Raw genomic sequence first — 22,216 nt, 5'->3', positions numbered from 1 at the left:
GATCACCATAGCTTCCAGAGAATTATCAAAACTTGTCTTGGCTTTTTTTTTAGCTGATTTATTATTGTGGCTGTGTTTGGGGTCTGGCCTCGAGTTTTCTGCATTGGGTTTGATTAGATCATTGGTCAACATCTTTTAATTGCACTGAAGCACTGTCGCTATGAAGCTTCTTTGATGGAAACATTTTGGGGGAATATGGCAGTGTAGGACTGTTCCATTTAAGCAAGTAAAAACATCCTTTCCAACTTTAGCGACATACTTTCCCACACTTGGAATAAGAAACCACACTTTACAAACAGCAAGCGGAACTAAAAGGAATATTCGTGCAACGCTTTGTGCATTAGATTGATGCATGACTTTGATGGGTATGACTAAAGGATAAACTTGAGCATGAACAGGAATATCTAGCCTAGTTCTGCTCAACAGTGCACCTTGATACACCGGTTGTTATGTTCTACTGCGCTGTTGCAAGGTCCTCACTGACTTCCTATTATATTCAGTTTATCAGATCCTAGTTGGGGAGCTTTCACACCTGACTCTAGTAGAGTCCTGCGTTGTTCAATTTATGTTTAATTTATTGTTCGGCATTGGTGATCTCTGGCGTCGACTGCCAAAGGGATTTCTGGTCAAAAATTCAGTGAGAATGGATCTTCCCAATGTGAAGACAATGTGTAAAAACCTTCTCCACCAGTTTGTTTCGAGCTACTCTGCTACATGTTGTTTCAAGGTCGGCAGGCCGACAGAGCCATGACGGAGTGAGGAATGTGTTTAAAGGAGCATTTCACCGGTGGAGGCATGAAAATGTATTGAAATTGGGTCCTATATGTAGTCGAATAATAAAATAAAATTCTAATTTGGTGCCATCTTGACAGAGAGAAGGCAGAAAGTGACTTTTTGGCGCTTGTGGACAACTCCCACCATGCACCACGAAACTTTTTAACTTTATGCAAATGACTATTATTCGCTTCAGCGGCCAAACACTGACAGCCAATCGGAATGTAGACGCTCTTCGCTTGCGTGGATCCCAGGGAACATCGGCAGGCACTTTGGTTCCTACCTACCTTTATTCACTCACTGAACAAAATGTCGGCTGAAGTATTAATCGTGGCTGTAACTGGGCACCCGGTGTTGTACGAACCCACCCTTTTTCAGTTCAGAGATCGAAACGCCATAGTGGTTTGGATATCAAGTGATGATAAGCGGGAGTATTTATAGGCTACATCTAGAACGTTCGTATTTAAGCGGGACTCATTTTAATTTGCTCTACATGCCACCAATCTAACCAACCAATCGCGTGTAGCATGCTTTAAACAAAACCAAAAAAGTTGTTGAAATCGTCACATAAACAAACTAATCGACAAGACGAGGGATAAATGACAAGGGATATATCTCTTGTCTTTTATCCCTCTATTCCCCACTATTCACGGAGCCTGAGGTGAATAATTGTTAATTAAATAGTCTAGATAGATAGCCTAGTCAAGTCTTTATTAATACCAAACGACACAAATCGTCGGGAATCCATTTAGGTGGTTCGGCCCACACAGGACAGTAGCCTACAAGACCACACAGAACAAGTCTGACTGGACATACACACAATACATCACATTAAAACTAGACACGCGTTGATAGATAGATAGACAGAAAGACCTAGATAGATAGATATGTTCCATTATTTGCCTTGCGGAGCCAACCAGTCCTGTGCACGTATGCAAATTAGCCATGTGTTTTGAATGCGACGAATGAGTGCAGATCATGATTTGCAGATCCAGATCAGTGAAACATATTTCAACTACTACAGCACGCAGGGTTTTTTGTTCTCGGTTGTAATTAGCCTACATTTTAGGATTTTTTTTTATATTGGGGGGAATCACTGTCCTACTTGTTGTCGAAGCACTTTATCGAACAAGCAAAACCGTCTCGGCAATATGGCCAAGGTGTATGGGAGAGTTCACTATTTGATATGGCTGTCTGTAGGGCCTACTAAACGCATACGGCTCCTTTAAATGCGTCTGCATAATTGAATTGTACGTCATGAGCGACTTGAGCGACCAAAGCGAACAGAAAAATTCGCAGCGAAACTTTGTGAGCTCCTGGTGTGGACGTACAGTACACTTCCTATTTACTTCTACGCAAAAATCGTCATTTTGCGTCATCTTAAACAGGAAGTGTTGGAGATCGATACGGATCTCTCCAGAAAATCAGGGAATGATGCACGACCATTCAAAAATATGAGTGGGTTTCTAACGATACAAAGCTTAATGGAAATGGGTGAAGTTTCCCTTTAAGAAAGAAGTACTACTATTGCATCTTTGTTGTTGATTTCCTTTGCTTTGAGTCGGTTGTCATTGTTTCAACAAGCTGCACATGAAGCTATGTAGGATATAAGTCAAAACGATGTTAAACAAAGCATGTGTCTGAGGCAATTTAGGATACAATGGACCAAATTTTTCAGGTGTGAAAGCCCCCCCTTTGGTTGCTTTTTGCCGTTATGGCCTTTTTTTATTCTGCTACGTTGGGAAATCTGTATGCTAATAAACCAGACAAAACGCAACTCTTTTCGTATCAATGTATCGGCCATTAAGTTTGCAAGTTGGGGCGGCGCCTTATTCCATTTCATAGAAACCTAGGGAATGTGTCTTTGGAATCTACAACAATCACGGAACGTGCAATACAACGAAGCGTCACAGAAGGATACAGAAGAGGCGAAAGGCTTTGTCAAGCTTTCCCAGCAGTTCCAGTCCATGCCCAGTTGAGCACATTGCCATAGCAACCAGTTGGCATTGCTTCTTGCTTGCTTATAGAAACAAGTTTGAAGCTAGGGTAGGCAATTTGGAGAAGCCAGGCAGAATAAGCTAGATTTATAAAGTATCCAAACCAAAACATCCTCCCTCCAAAACCACTCCCCCAAAACACATGACTAACTTCAGCAATAGGTATGTATAAGACTCCAGTCATGCGCAGTGAGTACACGGGAGAGTGACGTTTTAATGATTGCCAGCGTGGCGGCTAGACAATTTCAACAAATATGATCAAAAACGCTCCTAAAACAAATTGCCTTACCTAGCTTTAAGTAGGACACTTTGACCACAGGTTCCCAAATAAGGCCCTGGGCTCGGCTCAAGGACCCACCAACTCCCCATCCCATCTCTGGCCCTCTAGTGACACACGCAGATAATGGCAGCATGAAGGAACTGCAGATGCTCAGTCTTTTAAAACAAGTGTGCACAATGCTAACGTATCACAACCAGAGTGACTTGACCTGAACGGAGCGTTAATACGATGTTCAGCAATTTAACGCGTCATGGTAGCGTGGACGCGTAGCGGTAGATGTTGGCCCCTTCAGCCAGACCCTCTAGGACCTAGTCCTCGCTTGTGCCGCTTGGTGAGAACGCCTGTTTTACTGCATCCATCAGCATTTCACACCGGTGACCTGCAGTTCATATTTGCAACGATAAGCCCAAATCCATACGTGCACGAAATGAGCATTGCCCCCCTTTGAGGCTCGGGGGCGTAATAAACGCCCTTATTTCCTTCTGCCTTACGAGAGACCAGTTCTGTCTGGAACGATCACGTACCTGTAAAACAACTCCCCCTGTATATGCTGTTAATTGTTCCAAGGTACAGCAGCCTTGTGCTAGAAATCCCGTCCTCTCTTGTTTGGTGTCGGGGGGGGCGGGGGGGGGGGGGTGTTGCCTCATTAAAAGCTTGTCGATGGGTGAATTGTAAAATGTGCCGCGGAAAAAGCACAGTGTGTGGGGGAAGCGGTGCTATTTAATGCTGCTACACCCCGGGAGTTTTCTCACGTGCCACACATGACGACAATGTTCCGGACATGAAGGTCACCTGTGCTGAATCCCCTTCAGAACTCCTTCTGTTGGGTTGAATGGCTTCTGCAGTGATAACCAGCATCATTCGACATCCCGATAGTGTTGAACAACACCAGGACCCCCTCCCTCTTGGGTCTCTAGTACCTGAGCAGGCTGTGTGTGTGTGTGTGTGTGTGTGGGGGAGGGGGGGGGGGGGGGGGGGGGCGGCGGCAAGTGGCAACCAGGGCTGATGTGTGCTAAGCTGTGGCTTAAAAAATTGCTGCCGGCGTGGCCTCTGCAACGACGCCGACTGTGTACTTTTGGTGTGCTCTCCTGAGATGGGCGGCTGGTGGTAGGTCACTAATAGTTTCCTGGTCTCTTCCTCACTGCTGCCCACTCACCCTGCTGGTCTTCCCTCACCCAGACCTGGCTGTGTTCAAGGACAAGCGGGGATTTCTAACGGTGGAGGTAGGAGGTATGCAAACAAACAAGTGCTCACAAAACGTGGGGCACAAGGGAATCGGCTTTCACTGGCGATAGCCCACAGCTGCTGCTCCCAGGAGCCCCGGAGCACTATGGGTGGGAGACGGGTTCCAACATGTTGTCGGAGTTAATCAGCAGTTTACTCTGGTTGCTGCTGCTGAGAGATGTTGTCACAACACAGATGTGGTGGAAGGGTTTCAGTAGTAGTTTGTGGAGACTCTCCATTTCTGTCTTATCTGGATCCATCCTCGAGCGATGTCCTTCCACCCGACTGGACCTTTCGCTGCAGCTTAGCAAGAGAGGAACTTAAACCTGTACAGCAATATTTGCCATTGATAGTCATGTGTTTGCTACTGTCTGTTTAAAGGTGAATACAGAAGGTGTGTGTGTGTGTGTGTGTGTGTGTGTGTGTGTGTGTGTGTGTGTGTGTGTGTGTGTGTGTGTGTGTGTGTGTGTGTGTGTGTGTGTGTGTGGCGCATCCCAGTAGATAACATTTGAGTTTATGTTAAGATGGGGTGACCTTGTATCTCTAATATAATGGTGTTTTTAGTCTCGTGGAACATTCTGTTCTGTTGGCTGTACATGTTGCATTCCATCTGTTGGCCGCAGCCTTGGTCTTAAAAAAAAATAAAATAAAAAGGTGAAAGAACGAGAGACACTTGGCTTTTTGTAGTCTGTTGTCGGCAGATGAGCGTCTCTGTCATCTGATTGGCTTGCCAGGATCAGTTTTTACCATCTCCCGCTTGATGTAATCGGACATGTATTATTTGGTGTCGCGGTGGTCCGGGTTCCGGTTCAGAACGCACCAGCTCTTATACTGATTCCTTCAGTCAAACCCCCCCCCCCCCCGACACACACACACACACGCACGCGCACGTGCGCGCGCGCTCCTGCTAGCTGCTAATCGGAGTTTAGGTCTACCGGTACTCCCTTGGTGGCTCGCATTGCCTGAGTCAGTGGCGGCCTTCTCTTGTGCCTTTGCCCTGCTCTTCTCTCCCCTCTCTTTCTCCTCCACTAATCTCCTGATCAGTTTGGAGTTTTCTTTAAATCAGATTATCTTTAATCCCTCATAATCCCAGTGGTGCTCTAACTCGGCATGGCCTCTTCCATCCGCTCACTAACGGAAGAACCAAGCCCAAGGTTCAGGTGAATATAAACCAGGTCACAGGGTCCCTGCACTGATGGACCGTGGAGGGCCCACTGCAGTTGCACATTGCTATTCTGCATACATAGAATAACAATGGCAATTAGATAGATAGATAGATAGACACTTTATTGATCCCTTGGGAATGCTCCTTCAGGGAAATTCAAAATTATTGAATGTATAATGTATATATATATATATATATATATATATATATATATATATAAATTATGACTATCATGTCACCACAATGATGTCTATTATAGCTATTACTGTTCATGATCTCCAAAAACGACTTCCATCATGATTGCTACAACTGGTGTGTGTCTGTGTGTGTATGTGTGTATGTGTGTGTTTGCGTTGTTTGTGCTCCCGCTTGCATTCTCTGCATTTTCAATGTCTTTTCCATCCCCCTCCCTCCCTCCCTCCCGATGCATTATGGGATATGTAGGTTTCTATGGTCTGAATGAGTCTGACCTGGACAAGGTGTTCCGTCTGCCCACCACCACATTCATCGGTGGCTCTGAGACCGCCCTCCCGCTGAAGGACATCATACAACGTCTGGAGGTACACAGCAACACCGAACACACCTGTACGCACACACTGAGATTGGACTTCACAGGATATGATGAACCCACATTTTTGTCACAAGATAAAACCACTATCGGTATCTCTACTTGCTATCAGAGCAGCAAATAGGGACTGCCAGCCGGCGAAGTGGCGTTAGGGGGACTTAATGGAGATCCAAACCCCAGCACCACTCGTACATTAGTTGCTTCAGATGCCTCCCCTTCTGGGTTCAACTCATAGCATTGGATGCACTTTGTACTTCTTATTGGCTGGGGTAACCTGGGCACCTGCTGGTTAAGCGTTGAGGTGTCACGCTTGAAATTTAAAGGGTGTTAACGGATCCCGAAAGAGGAAATACCTGAAAGCCTTTCTAAAGGCGTGGTCAAGAGGTTTGGTTTCCCTTTCAGCCATCCATTTGCTTCAAAAATGTGCCTCAACAATGCAGTGTCTCTGTACTGCGACCGGCTGCTGAAAAAAACGGAAAGAAACCATGCATGGTGCCAACGGGCAACGGCCATCGCCAACCACAGTGTGTTCAAGGCGGCTCCATCAGCGCCTCCACAATGGGGCGGTACACGTCTCTGGGCTGCAACACCTATCTATGCCCTCATGATGGAGCACAAAGCGCCCATTGTGCAGACCAGAACTTGGGTTTTCCCAAACGTTTCTGTTCCTTGAAGGATGTCACTATTTTGCAACAAGATTTCGTCAAATTATGATTTAACTGGTAGCGCCCCACTGGCTCACCAGAAAGAGCGCGTAGAGGCTTGGTCCTGATCGCAGCAGCTCAGGTTTTATTCCTGCCCGTGGTCCTTTGCTGCTTGTCCTCCCCTCTGCTCCCCTACCTTCCACTCTACCTCAATCTATGATAAAGCATACAAATGCCTTATTTAACTTAACTCTAAAATTCTAATAAACGGTAGTGACCAAAAACGGTGTTGGGTCGTCTTATTTAATAAAGCTGGTGTAATTAACCGGTTCAATGTGTGTGTCCCCTAGATGGCATACTGCCAGCACATCGGCGTGGAGTTCATGTTCATCAACGACCTGGAGCAGTGCCAGTGGATCCGCCAGAAGTTTGAGACCCCGGGCATCATGCAGTTCACTCCTGAGGAGAAGAGGACCCTGCTGGCCCGCACGGTCCGCTCCACCAGGTAGGACCAACTGGTACCAGCTAACCACAACTAGCACCAGGTAGAGCCAGCTAACCACAACGAGCACCAGGTAGAGCCAGCTAACCACAACGAGCACCAGGTAGAGCCAGCTAACCACAACGAGCACCAGGTAGAGCCAGCTAACCACAACTAGCACCAGGTAGAGCCAGCTAACCACAACTAGCACCAGGTAGAGCCAGCTAACCACAACAAGCACCAGGTAGAGCCAGCTAACCACAACTAGCACCAGGTAGAGCCAGCTAACCACAACTAGCACCAGGTAGAGCCAGCTAACCACAACGAGCACCAGGTAGAGCCAGCTAACCACAACGAGCACCAGGTAGAGCCAGCTAACTACAACTAGCCCCATGTAGAGCCAGCTAACTACAACTAGCCCCATGTAGAGCCAGCTAACTACAACTAGCACCAGGTACAACCAGATAACTATAACGAGCAGCAGGTACAACCAGCTAACTATAACGAGCACCAGGTAGAGCCAGCTAACTACAACTAGCACCAGGTACAACCAGATAACTATAACGAGCAGCAGGTACAACCAGCTAACTATAACGAGCACCAGGTAGAGCCAGCTAACTACAACTAGCACCAGGTACAACCAGATAACTACAACTAGCACCAGGTACAACCAGCTAACTACAACTAGCACCAGGTACAACCAGATAACTACAACTAGCACCAGGTACAACCAGATAACTACAACTAGCACCAGATACAATCAGATAACTACAACATGCCTCATGTAGAGCCAGCTAACTACAACTAGCACCATGTACATGTAAAACATCTGTCATTTACTTGGGCTGTACACTTGAAGACAGGTCAAGGTCGGTATGGCTCAGGAAGTGGTGGGGAAGGCAAACGCCAACTCAGGTCTTGGCCAGAAAGTCAGTGTTCCTGGAGAGGGACGGTAGGAAATTAGTGTCATCCCTCCTAATCCTTAATACTTCGATGACGCTGGTACATCCGGGTTCAGGATATTCCTGAAACTCATCAAAGGAAAACAGAGGGGAAAAGATTGTTTTCGCCTGTGTGGACGGGGCCTTGGTGTTTACTAGTATTAACCCAATGTAGAACCAGAAAAAAAAAAAACTTGACTTGAATGAATAATATTTACCATTGAATCACGATAATTTATGCAATTTCCCCTTATTCCTGCAAATTAAGCACCAAAAGGATATTTTGTGTGTCTATGTTCAATATGTTGTTGAGTTTGTGTATTGCTGTGTGTAGGTTTGAAGAGTTCCTCCAGAGGAAGTGGTCTTCGGAGAAGCGCTTTGGTCTGGAAGGCTGTGAGTCTCTGATCCCTGCTCTCAAAACCCTCATCGACAATTCATCTGCTTACGGAGTGGAGAACGTCATCCTGGGGATGCCCCATAGGTACACACTCAGGCACAGGCACACACACACACACACACACACACACACACACACACACACACACACACACACACACACACACACACACACAGACACGCAAAGATACTTAAACCCAAGGTTGGCTAGCTAAGAGGTTAGCCATGATGATATGATGTACAATGCCCCGTCTCCAAACGAGCTAGTGCAAACTCGTCCAACGGCAACACCTGCTGGTCTGGCTACCGCTGATGTGGAAGTGTGTGCTGCTCTTTCTGCGTATCCAGGGGTCGTCTGAATGTGTTGGCCAACGTGATCCGTAAAGAGCTGGAGCAGATCTTCTGCCAGTTTGACTCTAAAATGGAGGCTGCTGATGAGGTACCAATGCTACGAAATAACGCAATTAGGACGTACTCTTAATATTGTTAATCTTCTTCGGTACAGTAGTCCAACTGCTATGATTGTAATACAGCTGTTATAATGCTGTTCTTACTGTACTTGTGATATTGTCAATACTTTTGCTGGTATCATGCAGCATGAAATGCTGTTTGGGAAATTGGTTTCTTGTGCTTGGTCCATCAGGGCTCAGGTGATGTCAAGTACCACCTGGGTATGTACCATCGGCGCATCAACCGCGTGACGGACCGGAACATCACCCTATCACTGGTGGCTAACCCCTCACATCTGGAGGCGGTGGACCCAGTGGTGCAGGGGAAGTGCAAGGCGGAGCAGTTCTACTGCGGAGACACGGAGGGGAACCGGGTGAGAGAGAGGGAGACGAGAGGAGGAGTGGCTTCCCCGCTATGGTTAGCCCAGGGCACTACGGTCAACGTTAACCTTGGGCTAAGCATTTCACAATGTGTGAAGGGCGAAGAAGTGGACTTCATAGATTAAAAATATTGATTAATTTGAGTCTAATTGTATTTCATAAATTGAATAAACCCTTTGTATGTGCAGGTGATGTCCATCCTCATGCACGGAGACGCAGCGTTTGCTGGCCAGGGTATTGTGTACGAGACCTTCGTCCTGTCTGACCTGCCGTCCTACACCACGCAGGGAACTGTGCACGTGGTGGTCAACAACCAGGTCACGCACACGCACACTCACACACACAAACGATTAAGTGAATCTTTCAGTCCTGGGTTGTTTGGTTTACAGTTGTGTGCAAGTGTGCAAGGTGTGCAAGTACAAAAACCAGAGTAGCACTTGGTCACTTGATCAGTGTTTGTGCTGTTGTACTCACTTTGAGTGTGTGTGTAGATTGGTTTCACCACAGATCCCCGCGTGGCGCGCTCCTCGCCCTACCCCACGGACGTGGCCCGCGTGGTCAACGCCCCCATCTTCCACGTGAACGCCGACGATGCCGAGGCCGTCATGTACGTCTGCAAGGTGGCGGCCGAGTGGAGAGCCACCTTCCACAAGGACGTGGTGGTGGACCTGGTCAGAACACGCGTCAAATTCACCCACACGCTGTACACGCAACACAAATTCACATGCACAAACACCACAAATTCACATGCACACACACCACAATTCGACATGCGCACACACCACAAATTCATGTACACATGCCACATTAATTTACACACACAACAAAATCACATGCACACACACCACAAAATCACATGCACACACACCACAAAATCACATGCACACACCACTAATTCACATGCACAGATACAGGCTTGTATGTACTCTTAACTTATAGTGTGTGTGTGTGTGTGTGTGTGTGTGTGTAGGTTTGTTACAGGCGCATGGGTCACAACGAGATGGACGAGCCCATGTTCACCCAGCCTCTGATGTACAAGCAGATCAAGAAGCAGAAGGGAGTTCTGCTCAAATACGCAGAGAAGCTCATCGCAGAGGGAGTTGTCACCAGGCAGGAGTATGAGGTCTGTATTCCCAGGGATAACATAACGCTCATTCCTTTGGCTTTTATTAAAACCAATAGAAAAATAGAAAATGAGCCGCCAACCAGTTGTTTCATTCCCCGTCCGCCAGAGGGAGAAGAGTTCTTCACTGTCCTGACCTAACCCTCATTTCGTCACTAGTGGACGTTGTTTACTTTTTTTGATTTGTTAGCTTTTAAATCTTTTTTTTGGGGCTGAATCTGTGAAAAAAATATTAGCCTTAATATTATACAAATATTTGTATCATATATTATTCGTCCGACATTTGTATCCAAAGCCACGAATCGGAGAAAGCATTTAATTATAATTGGATTTTTTTTGGACTGCAGAGTAGCCTTAAAGGCCGCATTGCAGGTTAACCACCACTTTCGATTAATGGGTACATGAAGCACTCAAAATATGTATATAATTTATAAAATGTCTCCAAAATAAAGTTAAAGTCAGTTTTTGACGTTTTTGATAGTAAGGGGTGTTTTCTAACGCCCTTCAGCGATGACGACACGTTGGGGATACGTGGTGGAAGGAAGCCTCAGCCTAGTACTAGAACTATGGCATCTAAGAGGTGGCAAGAACCACAAATAACATGTATAATGGCCCACAGCCGTATAATTTCGAACCTGTCACACGTTAGGAATTGCCGAGGACTGATGGCGGTCAAAGCCAATTAAATGCATGGTGAGAGGAGAATAAGTGGAGAGTTGCTATCATTTTTGCAACGCAGCAACGAGCGCTGGAGCTATGAAAAGCAGTGCAGATACAATAACAACACTTTTTTTTCAAAGCAGGAAAGGTCACACACACGCACAGTCGCACACTCATCTTATGCACAACAATCAGTTCTATCATCAACTTTCAGGCACTGCAAAGATTTAAAAAATAGCCTCTTATATATGTATATATATATATCAGTGGAGGCTTCTCCATTGAGGAGAGGGAGGAAGATCCTCCTTAACATTGTTGAGAATAAAAAATGTAGATTGCCCAGACTACTATAACGAATTAATGGCCTTAAATATGATTACTTTAATGCCTTTGAATATATAATGTTCGTTTTCCTGGGTAAAGGGACATTAGCACCCCCTATCGCCTTTTGACAATTACTTCAGGGAGGAAGGTCCTCCCTCAGCCTCCGTTGACTCCCATTCATTTCCCAGAAAGTGCTGGCGGCCAGTGAATAACATGGGTTTCAATGGGAGAGAGGAGGAAAGTCCTCCTCTGAGTGGGTGTGACCTTACAGGCGTCTGATTCGCGCAAAAATCTAGTCGGGTTGCGCTATGAACCAATCAGCAGGATCCCTGGCTGGTGAGCAGTGTTGCCAGATTGGGCAGATTTCCCACCCAATTGGGCTACTTTTAACCTCTTTAGGCTGGGAAAATTATCATTGGGCGGAAAATTTACCCAATCTGGCAACGCTGTCGATAACAAACAAACCCGCTCTGCCTGCATTGCCGCTCAGTCTAAGAGACGCAAAGCAGGTGAAATCATCTGAAGGATAAAGAGATTCTGACATTTGTGAATAAAGTGTACAATGGAAACAGAGGACATTGTTCATGTTTAATTACACAAAGCATTCCGTTCATTGAGTTACAGTGCTAAGTTAGCGACCAAAGAAAAAGGTAGACCACTTCGCAAAATCGAGATCACCAAAAGTAATGGCAACGTCGGTGTTGTGGGTGCTACATGGTTTGCGAGGTACTCATGGCTACTGGTAGCATTAGTAGCAATCGACTGTATTGCTGGCTCTGTTTGCTAATGAATAATGGGAAATCTCCAACGTGGGTTTCTGTTGGTTTCCCTGATGTAAAAAATCTTGATAGGGCAACCAAACGCCACCACTAGTGTCAAGTTCACGTTGGTGCTGCTATGCGACTTTCCTTGCTAGGCACCATGCCTATAGATCAGGTTGAATCTAGAATAATGTTCTCGTTCTTTTACTAGTTTATTACTCTTACCGTTCTGTTTGATATTGTGGAAATTGTGTGGAAAGGGTGAATGATTCAGAACATGATGCATTTTAAATGGCATCACTTTTGGTCAGTCTTTTCTTAAAACAATTGTTACTGAAAATAAACATACCTAAATTACAACCAATAACTTCAGTCATTGAGGGCAAAAATAGGCCCAGATTATTTTATTTACTTTTACAAATCAAGAGTCGGCCTGATTTGAAAATTGGGCTTTGCATCCTTTCCTACTGCCCTTGTAGTCCATTTCAAAGACATGCTGCCCACCAGCTTTCAAATTACAGTGATGCCACTGGTGGCTTTGTATCATTTATTCACATAACTATCCCTCCATACTATTTTGTAGTTCAACAAAACACCCTGAAATAATTTGAGTCTCACATTCTTATGCCACCATGCACCAACAGTGCAAGCAGGCCAATGGCAACCAAGCGCGCGGTCCTTCCTCCCTCACTTTAAAAACTACCAGCCGCCACTGATGTGTATATATATATGTATGTATGTGTGTATATGTATGTATATGTATGTGTGTGTATATATATATATATATATATATATTAGAGCTGTCAAGCGATTAAAATATTTAATCGTGATTAATCGCATTAATGTCATAGTTAACTCACAATTAATCGCGATTAATCGCAAATTCGTTTTCTATGCTAAATATCCCTTGATTTCTTTGTCCCATTAATTCTTCTCATTTTAATTCTCTTATCAACATGGTGAAGTGCATCGGCTTGCCTTGTGCAAATGATTTTTTATTGATAACAACATTGGCATATACTGATCAAAACAGGACAATACAAAAAAAGAGCCTATAGTGCAATTAAACGACTGCTTTGAACAAATGTCATTTGAACATAGCAGTCAGGCTACTGCTTCTTTGTTTTGAGCCAAAAAAAAAAAAAGATTTGCGTTAATCGCGCGATAAAAAAATTGACGCCGTTAAAATTGGTTTGCGTTAACGCCGTTAATAACGCGTTTAACTGACAGCTCTAATATATTTATGTATGTATATATATATATGTGTGTGTGTGTATATATATATATATATGTGTGTGTGTGTGTGTGTGTGTGTGTGTGTGTGTGTGTGTGTGTGTGTGTGTGTGTGTGTGTGTGTGTGTGTGTGTGTGTGTGTGTGTGTGTGTGTGTGTGTGTGTGTGTGTGTGTGTGTGTGTGTGTGTGTGTTTGTGTGTGTGTATGTGTGTGTGTGTATATATGTATGTGTATATATATGTATATATATATATGTGTGTGTATATGTATATATATATATATATATTTTTTTTTATAATCTGCTGAACATTCTCTTACTAGTCTCTATTCTCAAGGGTCTCAATGCAGGTTTTGGTCTGTGTCTCCCCAATGTCACGCCATGCAATGCATTGTGGGGGGAAATGAGAATCAATCACAAACCGTTGAAATAGTACCTCCTTTTTCGTATTACATTCAGTTTGGTGATACCCAACAACATCAAATACAATGGATAACAGTTTAAATGTTTATTACCAACAAGCAAATTGCGCAAATTTGTTGGAAAATTAACCCTGCAACACAGACTTTAAGCATCAGAATTATCGGTATTTGTTTTGTGGTAGTTAAAGTGGATCCTCAATATCAAACTTTCTAAACAACAATGGTTCAACAAACTTTCTGGACTAGTGCTAAACAATCACACCAGATATATATATTACGAATTATAATCAATATTAAAATACATACAATCGTTCTTTATTTCTTGATCTCTGTCTATAGGAGGAGATAGCAAAGTATGACAAGATCTGTGAGGAGGCTTATACACGCTCCAAAGACGAGAAGATTCTCCACATCAAGCACTGGCTGGACTCTCCCTGGCCCGGTACATTCACACACACAAACACACACCCACCCGCTCACATATACACACACACCACACCCATCCACTCACAGCGGTTTCTCTTCATGGGATGGCCATCTAATTTTTCCAACTATACATGTCTCCTGTATGCGTGTGTAGGTTTCTTCACGTTGGACGGCCAGCCTAAATCTATGACCTGTCCCTCAACGGGCCTGAGTGAAGAGGACCTGAACCACATCGGACAGGTGGCCTCCTCCGTGCCTGTGGACGACTTCACCATCCACGGGGGTACGCACTGCATTCACTTAAACATACTGTATGGTCCCATACATGACTGTAATATTTAATGAGATAATAGCATAACCATCAATGGAAAAGTGAGTTGTATATTTGTTTGATTCAGGTCTGAGTCGCATCCTGAAGGGTCGAGGTACGATGGTGCAGAACCGCACCGTGGACTGGGCTCTGGGAGAGTACATGGCCTTTGGCTCCCTGCTCAGAGAGGGAACCCACGTCAGACTCTCTGGACAGGATGTGGAACGAGGCACCTTCAGGTACACCCCAGAGAGAGAGGAATGATTGTGGTGCACTAGAGAGGAAGAGGGTGTTCCCCTGGGACTGTAAAAAGTATGGACATAGCAGACATGGGGGACTCGAGTCACATGACTTGACTCGAGTCACTCGAGTCGCAAATTTGAGGACTTGAGACTTGCTTGACTAACACTGATAAAAGACTCAACTTGACTTTGACTTGAGACTTGACTTAGACTTGAGACAGATGACTCGAAATGACTTTTTAAAAGTTAGATTAAAGGTTGGATATGGGATTTGCGATACGCCAGCAGATTTTGAAATACACAACTCAAATGGTCCTACCCCCTCTCCTTCTACGCTGACTCTGACTCCACCCATTCCAAGTACATGGACGCGCAATCACGCACGAGCGCGAACACAGATGTGCGAGAGTGAGCCAGGCTAGCTAGGTTGGAGTTTAGGGTTGTCTTCTAGACAGTGCTAGGTCCAAATGTGGATTAGCTAGTTAGCTAGCTCCAGTAGCTACCGCAGGATAACAACAAACAGAAGCTTGCTCTGGGTCACGAGCTTTGAGTATGTGCACGTGCACGAAGGGGTCACTCGCGGGTAGCGGGGGATGGGGAGGGGGAGTGCTGTACGACCGTTTGATTGACGTACTTACTGTCCAATGCCACTCGGTGGTTCTGAAAATCATTGGCTGGAGTTTTTCGAGCCCTGCACGTTCCACAGATACTTGTTTAATTTTCATGTTAGTAGGCTACTTCTAACTCAGTGGCTGTAAATGGGTTATGATAAGGATTTCAAGTAATTTTCAAGTAAAATTACACCGTCAGAGCCAGAGTGTCCGACTGGGCTGTTCTCAGCATACCGCAAAAAAGAGAGGGTTCCAGTCCCCAAATTCAGTTGAACCACTACCTGGACATTTGTGATGGACAGAGCTGCCTTCAGTTTTGGGCCTATTCACATAATGGTTTTGGAATGTTTTGAATAGTTTGAGTTATTGTTAATGTTAAAGACATTTTTATTGTTAATGTTGAAATAAAACTCAACTTATGAACCACTCTCTTTACCGATTTTTAAATGTGGAAACTGGGTTAGATCATCAGATTTTTGTATGACTTGACTTGTGACTTGCTTGACCTGAGCAATGACTTGACTTGTGACTTGCTTGATTCTCACCACAGTGACTTGGGACTTGCTTGAGACTTGAAGGTTATGACTTGAGACTTGAATGTGACTTGCACATGAGTGACTTACCCCCACCTCTGGGACATAGCGTCTGCAATGTTCCCCATTGGTTGACCACTGTGAGGCTTTCTACGGAGCGCTGCAGTTCTTTGTTGTCCTTTGGACCTCGTCTGTTGTTTCTGAATCTCTCTCTCTCTCTCTCTCTGTCTCTGTCTCTAGTCATCGGCACCATGTCCTCCATGACCAGAACGTGGACAAGAGGATCTGTATCCCCATGAACCACATGTCTCCAGACCAGGCGCCCTACACCGTGTGCAACAGCTGTCTGTCAGAGTATGGAGTCCTCGGTGAGTTTCACTGACTGACGGTCACCGGCTCAAAACAATGAGACATATGTTGCAAAAGGGACAAACGGATGCCATCATTAAAGGCATACAGCTTTCCCAACAGAAAGTGAGGAGATCTAAGGAGAAGATACTACTGGGCCAACCACACAGCAGTAGCTCCTCAACTACAAAACAAAGACTACCAGAGCTCCTCTAAAATAAATAGTGAACTGAAACAAAAGGCTCAAACACACACTAGGCCAGAGACTCCTTACTGAGCCATGACTCTTCAATAGCCACAGCTGAGGCTGCGCCCCCCCGTCTACAATTTTGATTATTTTTCTTAAATATCCATTAGTCAACAGAATCAAAGCAATCAACATGTTGCCTGAAGCTCAAATGATTTCTGTGTATCCTGGATTCAGAACGGAGAGCAGAGATAAGGAACTGAGGTGCAGCTCTGCCGAGTAGACGTACACTACACACACATCTGTTGTCATGTTAATAATATGTGTGTGTCTGTGTGTTTGCGTGCAGGTTTTGAGCTGGGCTTCGCCATGGCCAGCCCCAACGCCCTGGTTCTGTGGGAGGCCCAGTTCGGGGACTTCCACAACACAGCCCAGTGCATCATTGACCAGTTCATCTGCCCCGGCCAGGCCAAGTGGGTCAGGCAGAACGGCATCGTCCTGCTGCTGCCCCACGGCATGGAGGGAATGGTACACACAGACACACACACAGACACAGACACAGACACAGACACAGACTCATGATATGGAATGAAAGGCTGGGCATGAAATGGCAAGCATTTCACTCCCAATTGCCTGTCTGTGTAATGTAATACACTCTTATCTATGTTGGAATTAGGGTTCTTTAATTTTTTTAATCTCGGGACCAAACAGATAATTTCAGTTGGACCGAACCACAGAGAGCCACCCGCCTCCTAACTGGAACTGTACATTGATTATAGAAACGCTGTATTAGACGCACGTTGAGACATCAATGCCTCTTTGCTTGACTCTCTCTCTCTTTCTCTTTCTCCTCTCGTTCGCTCTCCCTCTAGGGCCCGGAACATTCTTCAGCCCGTCCAGAGAGGTTCCTGCAGATGTGCAACGATGACCCTGATGTCATGCCTGTAAAACACACACACACACACACACACACACCTGCAGACACCTGCACAAACCTACGCACGCATGCACACGCACACACACACACACACCTGGAAACACACAAATAATCACACACGGCGATAAGAATAGTTTTCACTGTCCTACAGGACCTCCTGACGCCTGCCCTCTTGAGGTTACCATGGGTTACCAGGGGACTAGTGGTAACATGTCTGTGTGTCTTTGTGTGTCCTCCATCAGACCATGAAAGAGGACTTTGCAGTGAGGCAGCTGTTCGACTGCAACTGGATCGTGGTCAACTGTTCCAATCCTGCAAACTTCTTCCACGTCCTCCGCAGACAGATCCATGCTCCCTTCAGAAAACCTGTGAGGCGACACGCTCGCACGCACCGACACATAAACACACACACAGCTGACCAGACGGGACGGCCTCATAATTAAGGTGGCATATAATTATAAATCAAATAAACAAAAGAAACAAGGGGTAGTTGTGATAGGGCTTGTTATACCAGTCAAACCAAAAGACAGCTTCTACCTGTTGGGAGGAACAATAACTGATCCCCCCCCCATTCTCCTCTTCATGTTTCTACCTCTGTCCCTCCATCTCCAGCTGATTGTATTCACGCCCAAGTCCCTCCTCCGTCACCCCGACGCCCGCTCCAGCTTTGACGACATGTTGCCTGGTAACCACAGCCACAATGACACCGCTGATCTCTTCCGTGAGCGTAGGCGATGGTTGAGTTGATGGGTCATTAAATCATTGGTGTGATCCTCGCTCTCCCTCAGGTACCGAGTTCAAGAGGCTCATCGTTGAGGAGGGCGCCGCGGCAGGGAACCCCCAGGGGGTGAAGAGGGTCATCTTCTGCACGGGGAAGGTCTACTACGAGCTGGTCAAGGAGCGCAAGGCCCGCGGCATGGAGGACACCGTGGCCATCGCCCGCATCGAGCAGGTACGCACACGCAAGCACACGCACACTTACATACTCACACACACTTGCAACACACGCACGCACACTCACTCACTCACTCACTCACTCACTCACTCACACTCACACACACGTTCGCACACACACGTTCGCACACACACACGCAAACTCTCACACACACTTACTCACTGGCACTGACTCACTTACTCACTCACTCACTCGCACTAACTCACTTACAAACACACTCACTCAATCACTCACACACACTTTCACACACCCCTAATCCACTCCCCTGTCTCCAGCTGTCTCCGTTCCCCTTCGACTTGGTCCGGTCCGAGTTTGAGAAGTACGCCAACGCCGACCTGGTCTGGTGCCAGGAGGAGCACAAGAACCAGGGTTACTATGACTACGTCAAGCCCCGCATCAGGACCACCATTGAGCGCGCCAAGCCTGTCTGGTAATGCCCTCGATAGAACCTTACAACCACATCAAGTCTGATGGAAAAACACGTTGCATTCAATTTGAGCTCAATACATTCAAAGTTGGAATGTCATGGAGTATTTATTGTTCCTAATTCTTAAATCTTCCTTCTTAATTTTCTTACCTTGGTATGAAATGGACGACTATAGAACTGCAGCCATCAGGCAGGGCCTTATGTAACTTACCCCTCCGTCTATCTCTGTCCATGTTTCTCAATGGCCGTGGTTTCGGATTCCTGACACCTCTCTGTCTCTGTAACTTTCTCGCTCTCGCACTCGCACATTCACTCACACTAACTGACTCTCTCTCACTCTCTGACTCTCACTCTCTCTCTCTCTCTCTCTCTCTCTGACTCTCACTCTCTCTGACTCTCTCTCTCTCTCTCTGACTCACACTCTCTCACTCTCTCCAGGTATGCTGGCAGAGACCCGGCCGCCGCCCCGGCCACCGGGAACAAAAACACTCACCTGACGGAGCTGCGTCGCTTCCTGGACACCGCCTTCGGCCTGGATGCTTTCAAAGATCAGCAGTGACCCCACCCCTAGTCTAGATCACCAAACCTTTCCCCAACTCCTCCTCCTCCTCCTCTACACGTCCCTCATTCCCTCCATGCGCGTCATAAGCAGCTTTACTCTCCCCTGTCGTCCCTGCTCAGATCTTGTGCTGCCGGCTTGTTTTCGGGGTAATTTTGGTTCTCAGCCTGCCGTCCGCACACAGGGGACTGGCTGTGCTCCCTGATCCCTGATCTGTTTACTCCTCAGTCACTCATCATTGTCATCACTCACAACAGAACCACTCCTCTCCCTCCAACGCGGTGTCTGGAAATAAAACACACGACAACCTTCAGAGTTAAAAAAAAAAAGGCATTTAAATTCTTTGGAAATGGGTGTGTGTTTTTTTTAAAACAGTGATCACCCCGGCCACAGGTAGTTGTTGTTTTTTTTGCCTAGCGGCATTTCGATTGGAAGCAAGAAAATGGGCTGACGACGACATTGTTGTCTTGATAAACACAACCAAATCTATGGCTTGGTTATTTTTGCTACTTCTTTCTCTCTTCTCTTTTTACTCATCACTCATCTTTCTGTCTTGCTTTTATCTTGTGCCAAAAATAAGTTGAGTTTAATTCTGCAACTGAAGGAAGGTTCTGCTTCATACAGGAACCACCCAGAGGAAGAAAGGAAATGGTTTGAGTGAGACGTCAAATGATTTATTTATTTTCATAAAAGGGGAAATCTATCTCTATATTGTGTTACGTTGCTTCTTTCATTAAAGGAAATCTCCTGGCTTCGGTGTCCTCTTTCTGCATTTATTTTGACGTCATCCCACCTGGAATTTTTTCTGTCCCGTTTCAATTAATGGTTACACTGGTCTGTAAATTTACTGATTTGTTGCGATATTTGAGAAGCCATTTGCCACTGTTGTTGACCATGTATGATCCTTCATGGATCCAACAACAAAGAGGGATATTTTAAGGAAATAATGTGACTGGCAATGGCATGGCATTTAAAACCTTTCTTGAATCTACATTTACGCGTGTAATTCTTGATATTACCGCTGGAGGCCGCCGCAGGGCAGCAGGACGGATAAGGCGCGGAGTGAAAATCAGAACGCTCACCCGTGGTGGATCGGGGTGTTGTATACTTATACTTATTATAAATTCATGGTAGGTTCAAATCGGAAAAATTTCCAAAGGCTGCGGTTAATAATTTTGAATATATGTCAATGTCCAATCGAGCAGCGCATTGCTTCCCGAAGTTCCATTTAGGAATCAAGCTGTCTATGTCGGCGAAATGTAATGGCGACGCGAGCCGCCTACGACTCGAGCCTTCTTCCGCAGCGTGACTGACAGTGACTGACTACATATCTCTACGGGGGCACCCAGGCAATTAGGCCTACAGAGTCAACGAGGGTAATATCAGTCCCGGTGGGGAATCCATAATCGGCCTCTGGACCACGACATGGGATTCTATGTCCCTGCAGTTATGATTTCTTGTCCAAATCTGAGTGTTACTGCTACACAATTCTCCAACATATCATGTTTCCAGTTACCCAGTACCACCCACACACATATCTCATGCTTTTTCTATTGTTTCTTCATCCAAGCTCCATCGACCCCTGTCTAAAAGCATTGATGGTAAATTTGAAATGATCTTTGGTTCCTCGCAGGGGATCACCAGAGCCTTGAGGGAAACTACTATCGGCCTGTGTGCGTTTGTTGCACAAGGCTTGGCTATACTCTGGGTCACATGTTTGCCCTGTGAATGTAGGGTCCCCCTCCAACACGCGCACACGCAAACGCTTCGTGTTGTTGGCCTCAGGTGAACCTATTTGTGAGCCACTGTTGCAATAGCTAGCTGTTAAAATACAGTTCCTGACGCGGCCAATAGATCTGTGTTAGTTTATCACAGAAGACTTCTGTGTCCAAGATCGCAGTTAGTGAGCCAGATGATTTCCCCCAAGCTGATCCCCAGTGACACACTGCTGGCCGCCTGGCGCCTGAGGAAAGTGATTTGTGTGACATTTCTATTTGGGAGAAATGTGGAAAGATGTTACTTCATGACAGACATGTGATGTCCACAAAGCTACAGAGAAAGGGAAACCGCTTCTAAAACACAAATTCATGGGATTAATTTAAATATCAATTTGAACATGCTCTTATATCTGTACATTATACAGTTAGCCACTGTAAATTGATGTAATAGAACAAATTTGAATGTATTTATTTGGCAATTATGCAATATATTTATATTGGGGTAAGAGAGAAAGCGAAAGCTATGGTAAAACCATTGGAGTGGGCGAGAGAGATGCAAGGTCCAGACATGAGAGAGATGTTGTGAGATAGGATTAGGAGACAGAGACACAAGTAAAAAAAAAAAATGGGACTGAGACGGAGACCTAATAGGATCAAGGATCTTTTTTATGAGATTTCTATCCATACAATAAAAATCAACCAGATAGGTGGTTGTATGTTGGGGAGACAGAGTGTCTGACCGCTATACAGCAAAAACCATCCCACTGGATGTATTGGCAACAACTGATTTGTAGTGTGTTGCCTAACACACGCAAACACATCACAATTAAAAATGTACTCAAAATTAGTAAATTTGAGCTCTTGTCGTTTTTTGTGTGTGTATGTGCATATTGTGTATGAGTGTGTGTGTGTGTGTGGGGGGGGGGGGGGGTAAGCTTTAGTTACCAAGGCAACAGCAATCTGCAGATCACAGTTCTATTTAGGCGGGCTGGTAGACTTGCATGCATGCGCACGCCCATACACACAAATACACACGGATACACACGTGTGTGCCGGGCTGTAGCTGACATAGGCTGCTGATCACTGGATCCATATTCATGTCCACTAGCATAATGATGTCATTATGTGTATAGGAAGGCTTA

The 22,216-nt window shown here is 45.6% G+C and overlaps 1 protein-coding gene across 4 annotated transcripts in view; it reads left to right on the top strand.

The window, feature by feature from the left end:
• The window catches only part of LOC132467953 (2-oxoglutarate dehydrogenase complex component E1-like), a 38,185-nt gene extending 18,077 nt beyond the window's left edge, over positions 1 to 20,108 (top strand). For 2 of the 4 annotated variants that reach the window (XM_060065544.1, XM_060065545.1), the window contains exons 5-24: positions 4,231 to 4,281; positions 5,885 to 6,000; positions 7,003 to 7,157; positions 8,409 to 8,555; positions 8,819 to 8,909; positions 9,114 to 9,293; positions 9,489 to 9,617; positions 9,792 to 9,971; positions 10,271 to 10,423; positions 14,161 to 14,263; positions 14,402 to 14,530; positions 14,646 to 14,796; positions 16,184 to 16,311; positions 16,828 to 17,006; positions 17,351 to 17,422; positions 17,658 to 17,783; positions 18,028 to 18,100; positions 18,204 to 18,367; positions 18,646 to 18,800; positions 19,236 to 20,108. In XM_060065544.1, the coding sequence (XP_059921527.1) occupies positions 4,231 to 4,281; positions 5,885 to 6,000; positions 7,003 to 7,157; positions 8,409 to 8,555; positions 8,819 to 8,909; positions 9,114 to 9,293; positions 9,489 to 9,617; positions 9,792 to 9,971; positions 10,271 to 10,423; positions 14,161 to 14,263; positions 14,402 to 14,530; positions 14,646 to 14,796; positions 16,184 to 16,311; positions 16,828 to 17,006; positions 17,351 to 17,422; positions 17,658 to 17,783; positions 18,028 to 18,100; positions 18,204 to 18,367; positions 18,646 to 18,800; positions 19,236 to 19,356 (2,603 nt within the window). In that variant the 3' untranslated portion in view covers positions 19,357 to 20,108. The remainder of the gene's footprint in view (positions 1 to 4,230; positions 4,282 to 5,884; positions 6,001 to 7,002; positions 7,158 to 8,408; positions 8,556 to 8,818; positions 8,910 to 9,113; positions 9,294 to 9,488; positions 9,618 to 9,791; positions 9,972 to 10,270; positions 10,424 to 14,160; positions 14,264 to 14,401; positions 14,531 to 14,645; positions 14,797 to 16,183; positions 16,312 to 16,827; positions 17,007 to 17,350; positions 17,423 to 17,657; positions 17,784 to 18,027; positions 18,101 to 18,203; positions 18,368 to 18,645; positions 18,801 to 19,235) is intronic. The other 2 variants (XM_060065546.1, XM_060065547.1) reach the window with 1 other exon arrangement.
• The last annotated feature ends 2,108 nt before the right edge of the window (positions 20,109 to 22,216 follow it).

This window comes from Gadus macrocephalus, chromosome 11 (assembly GCF_031168955.1).
Source record: "Gadus macrocephalus chromosome 11, ASM3116895v1".
Lineage (NCBI taxonomy): Eukaryota > Metazoa > Chordata > Actinopteri > Gadiformes > Gadidae > Gadus > Gadus macrocephalus.
This window is presented reverse-complemented; position numbering and strand designations above follow the sequence as displayed.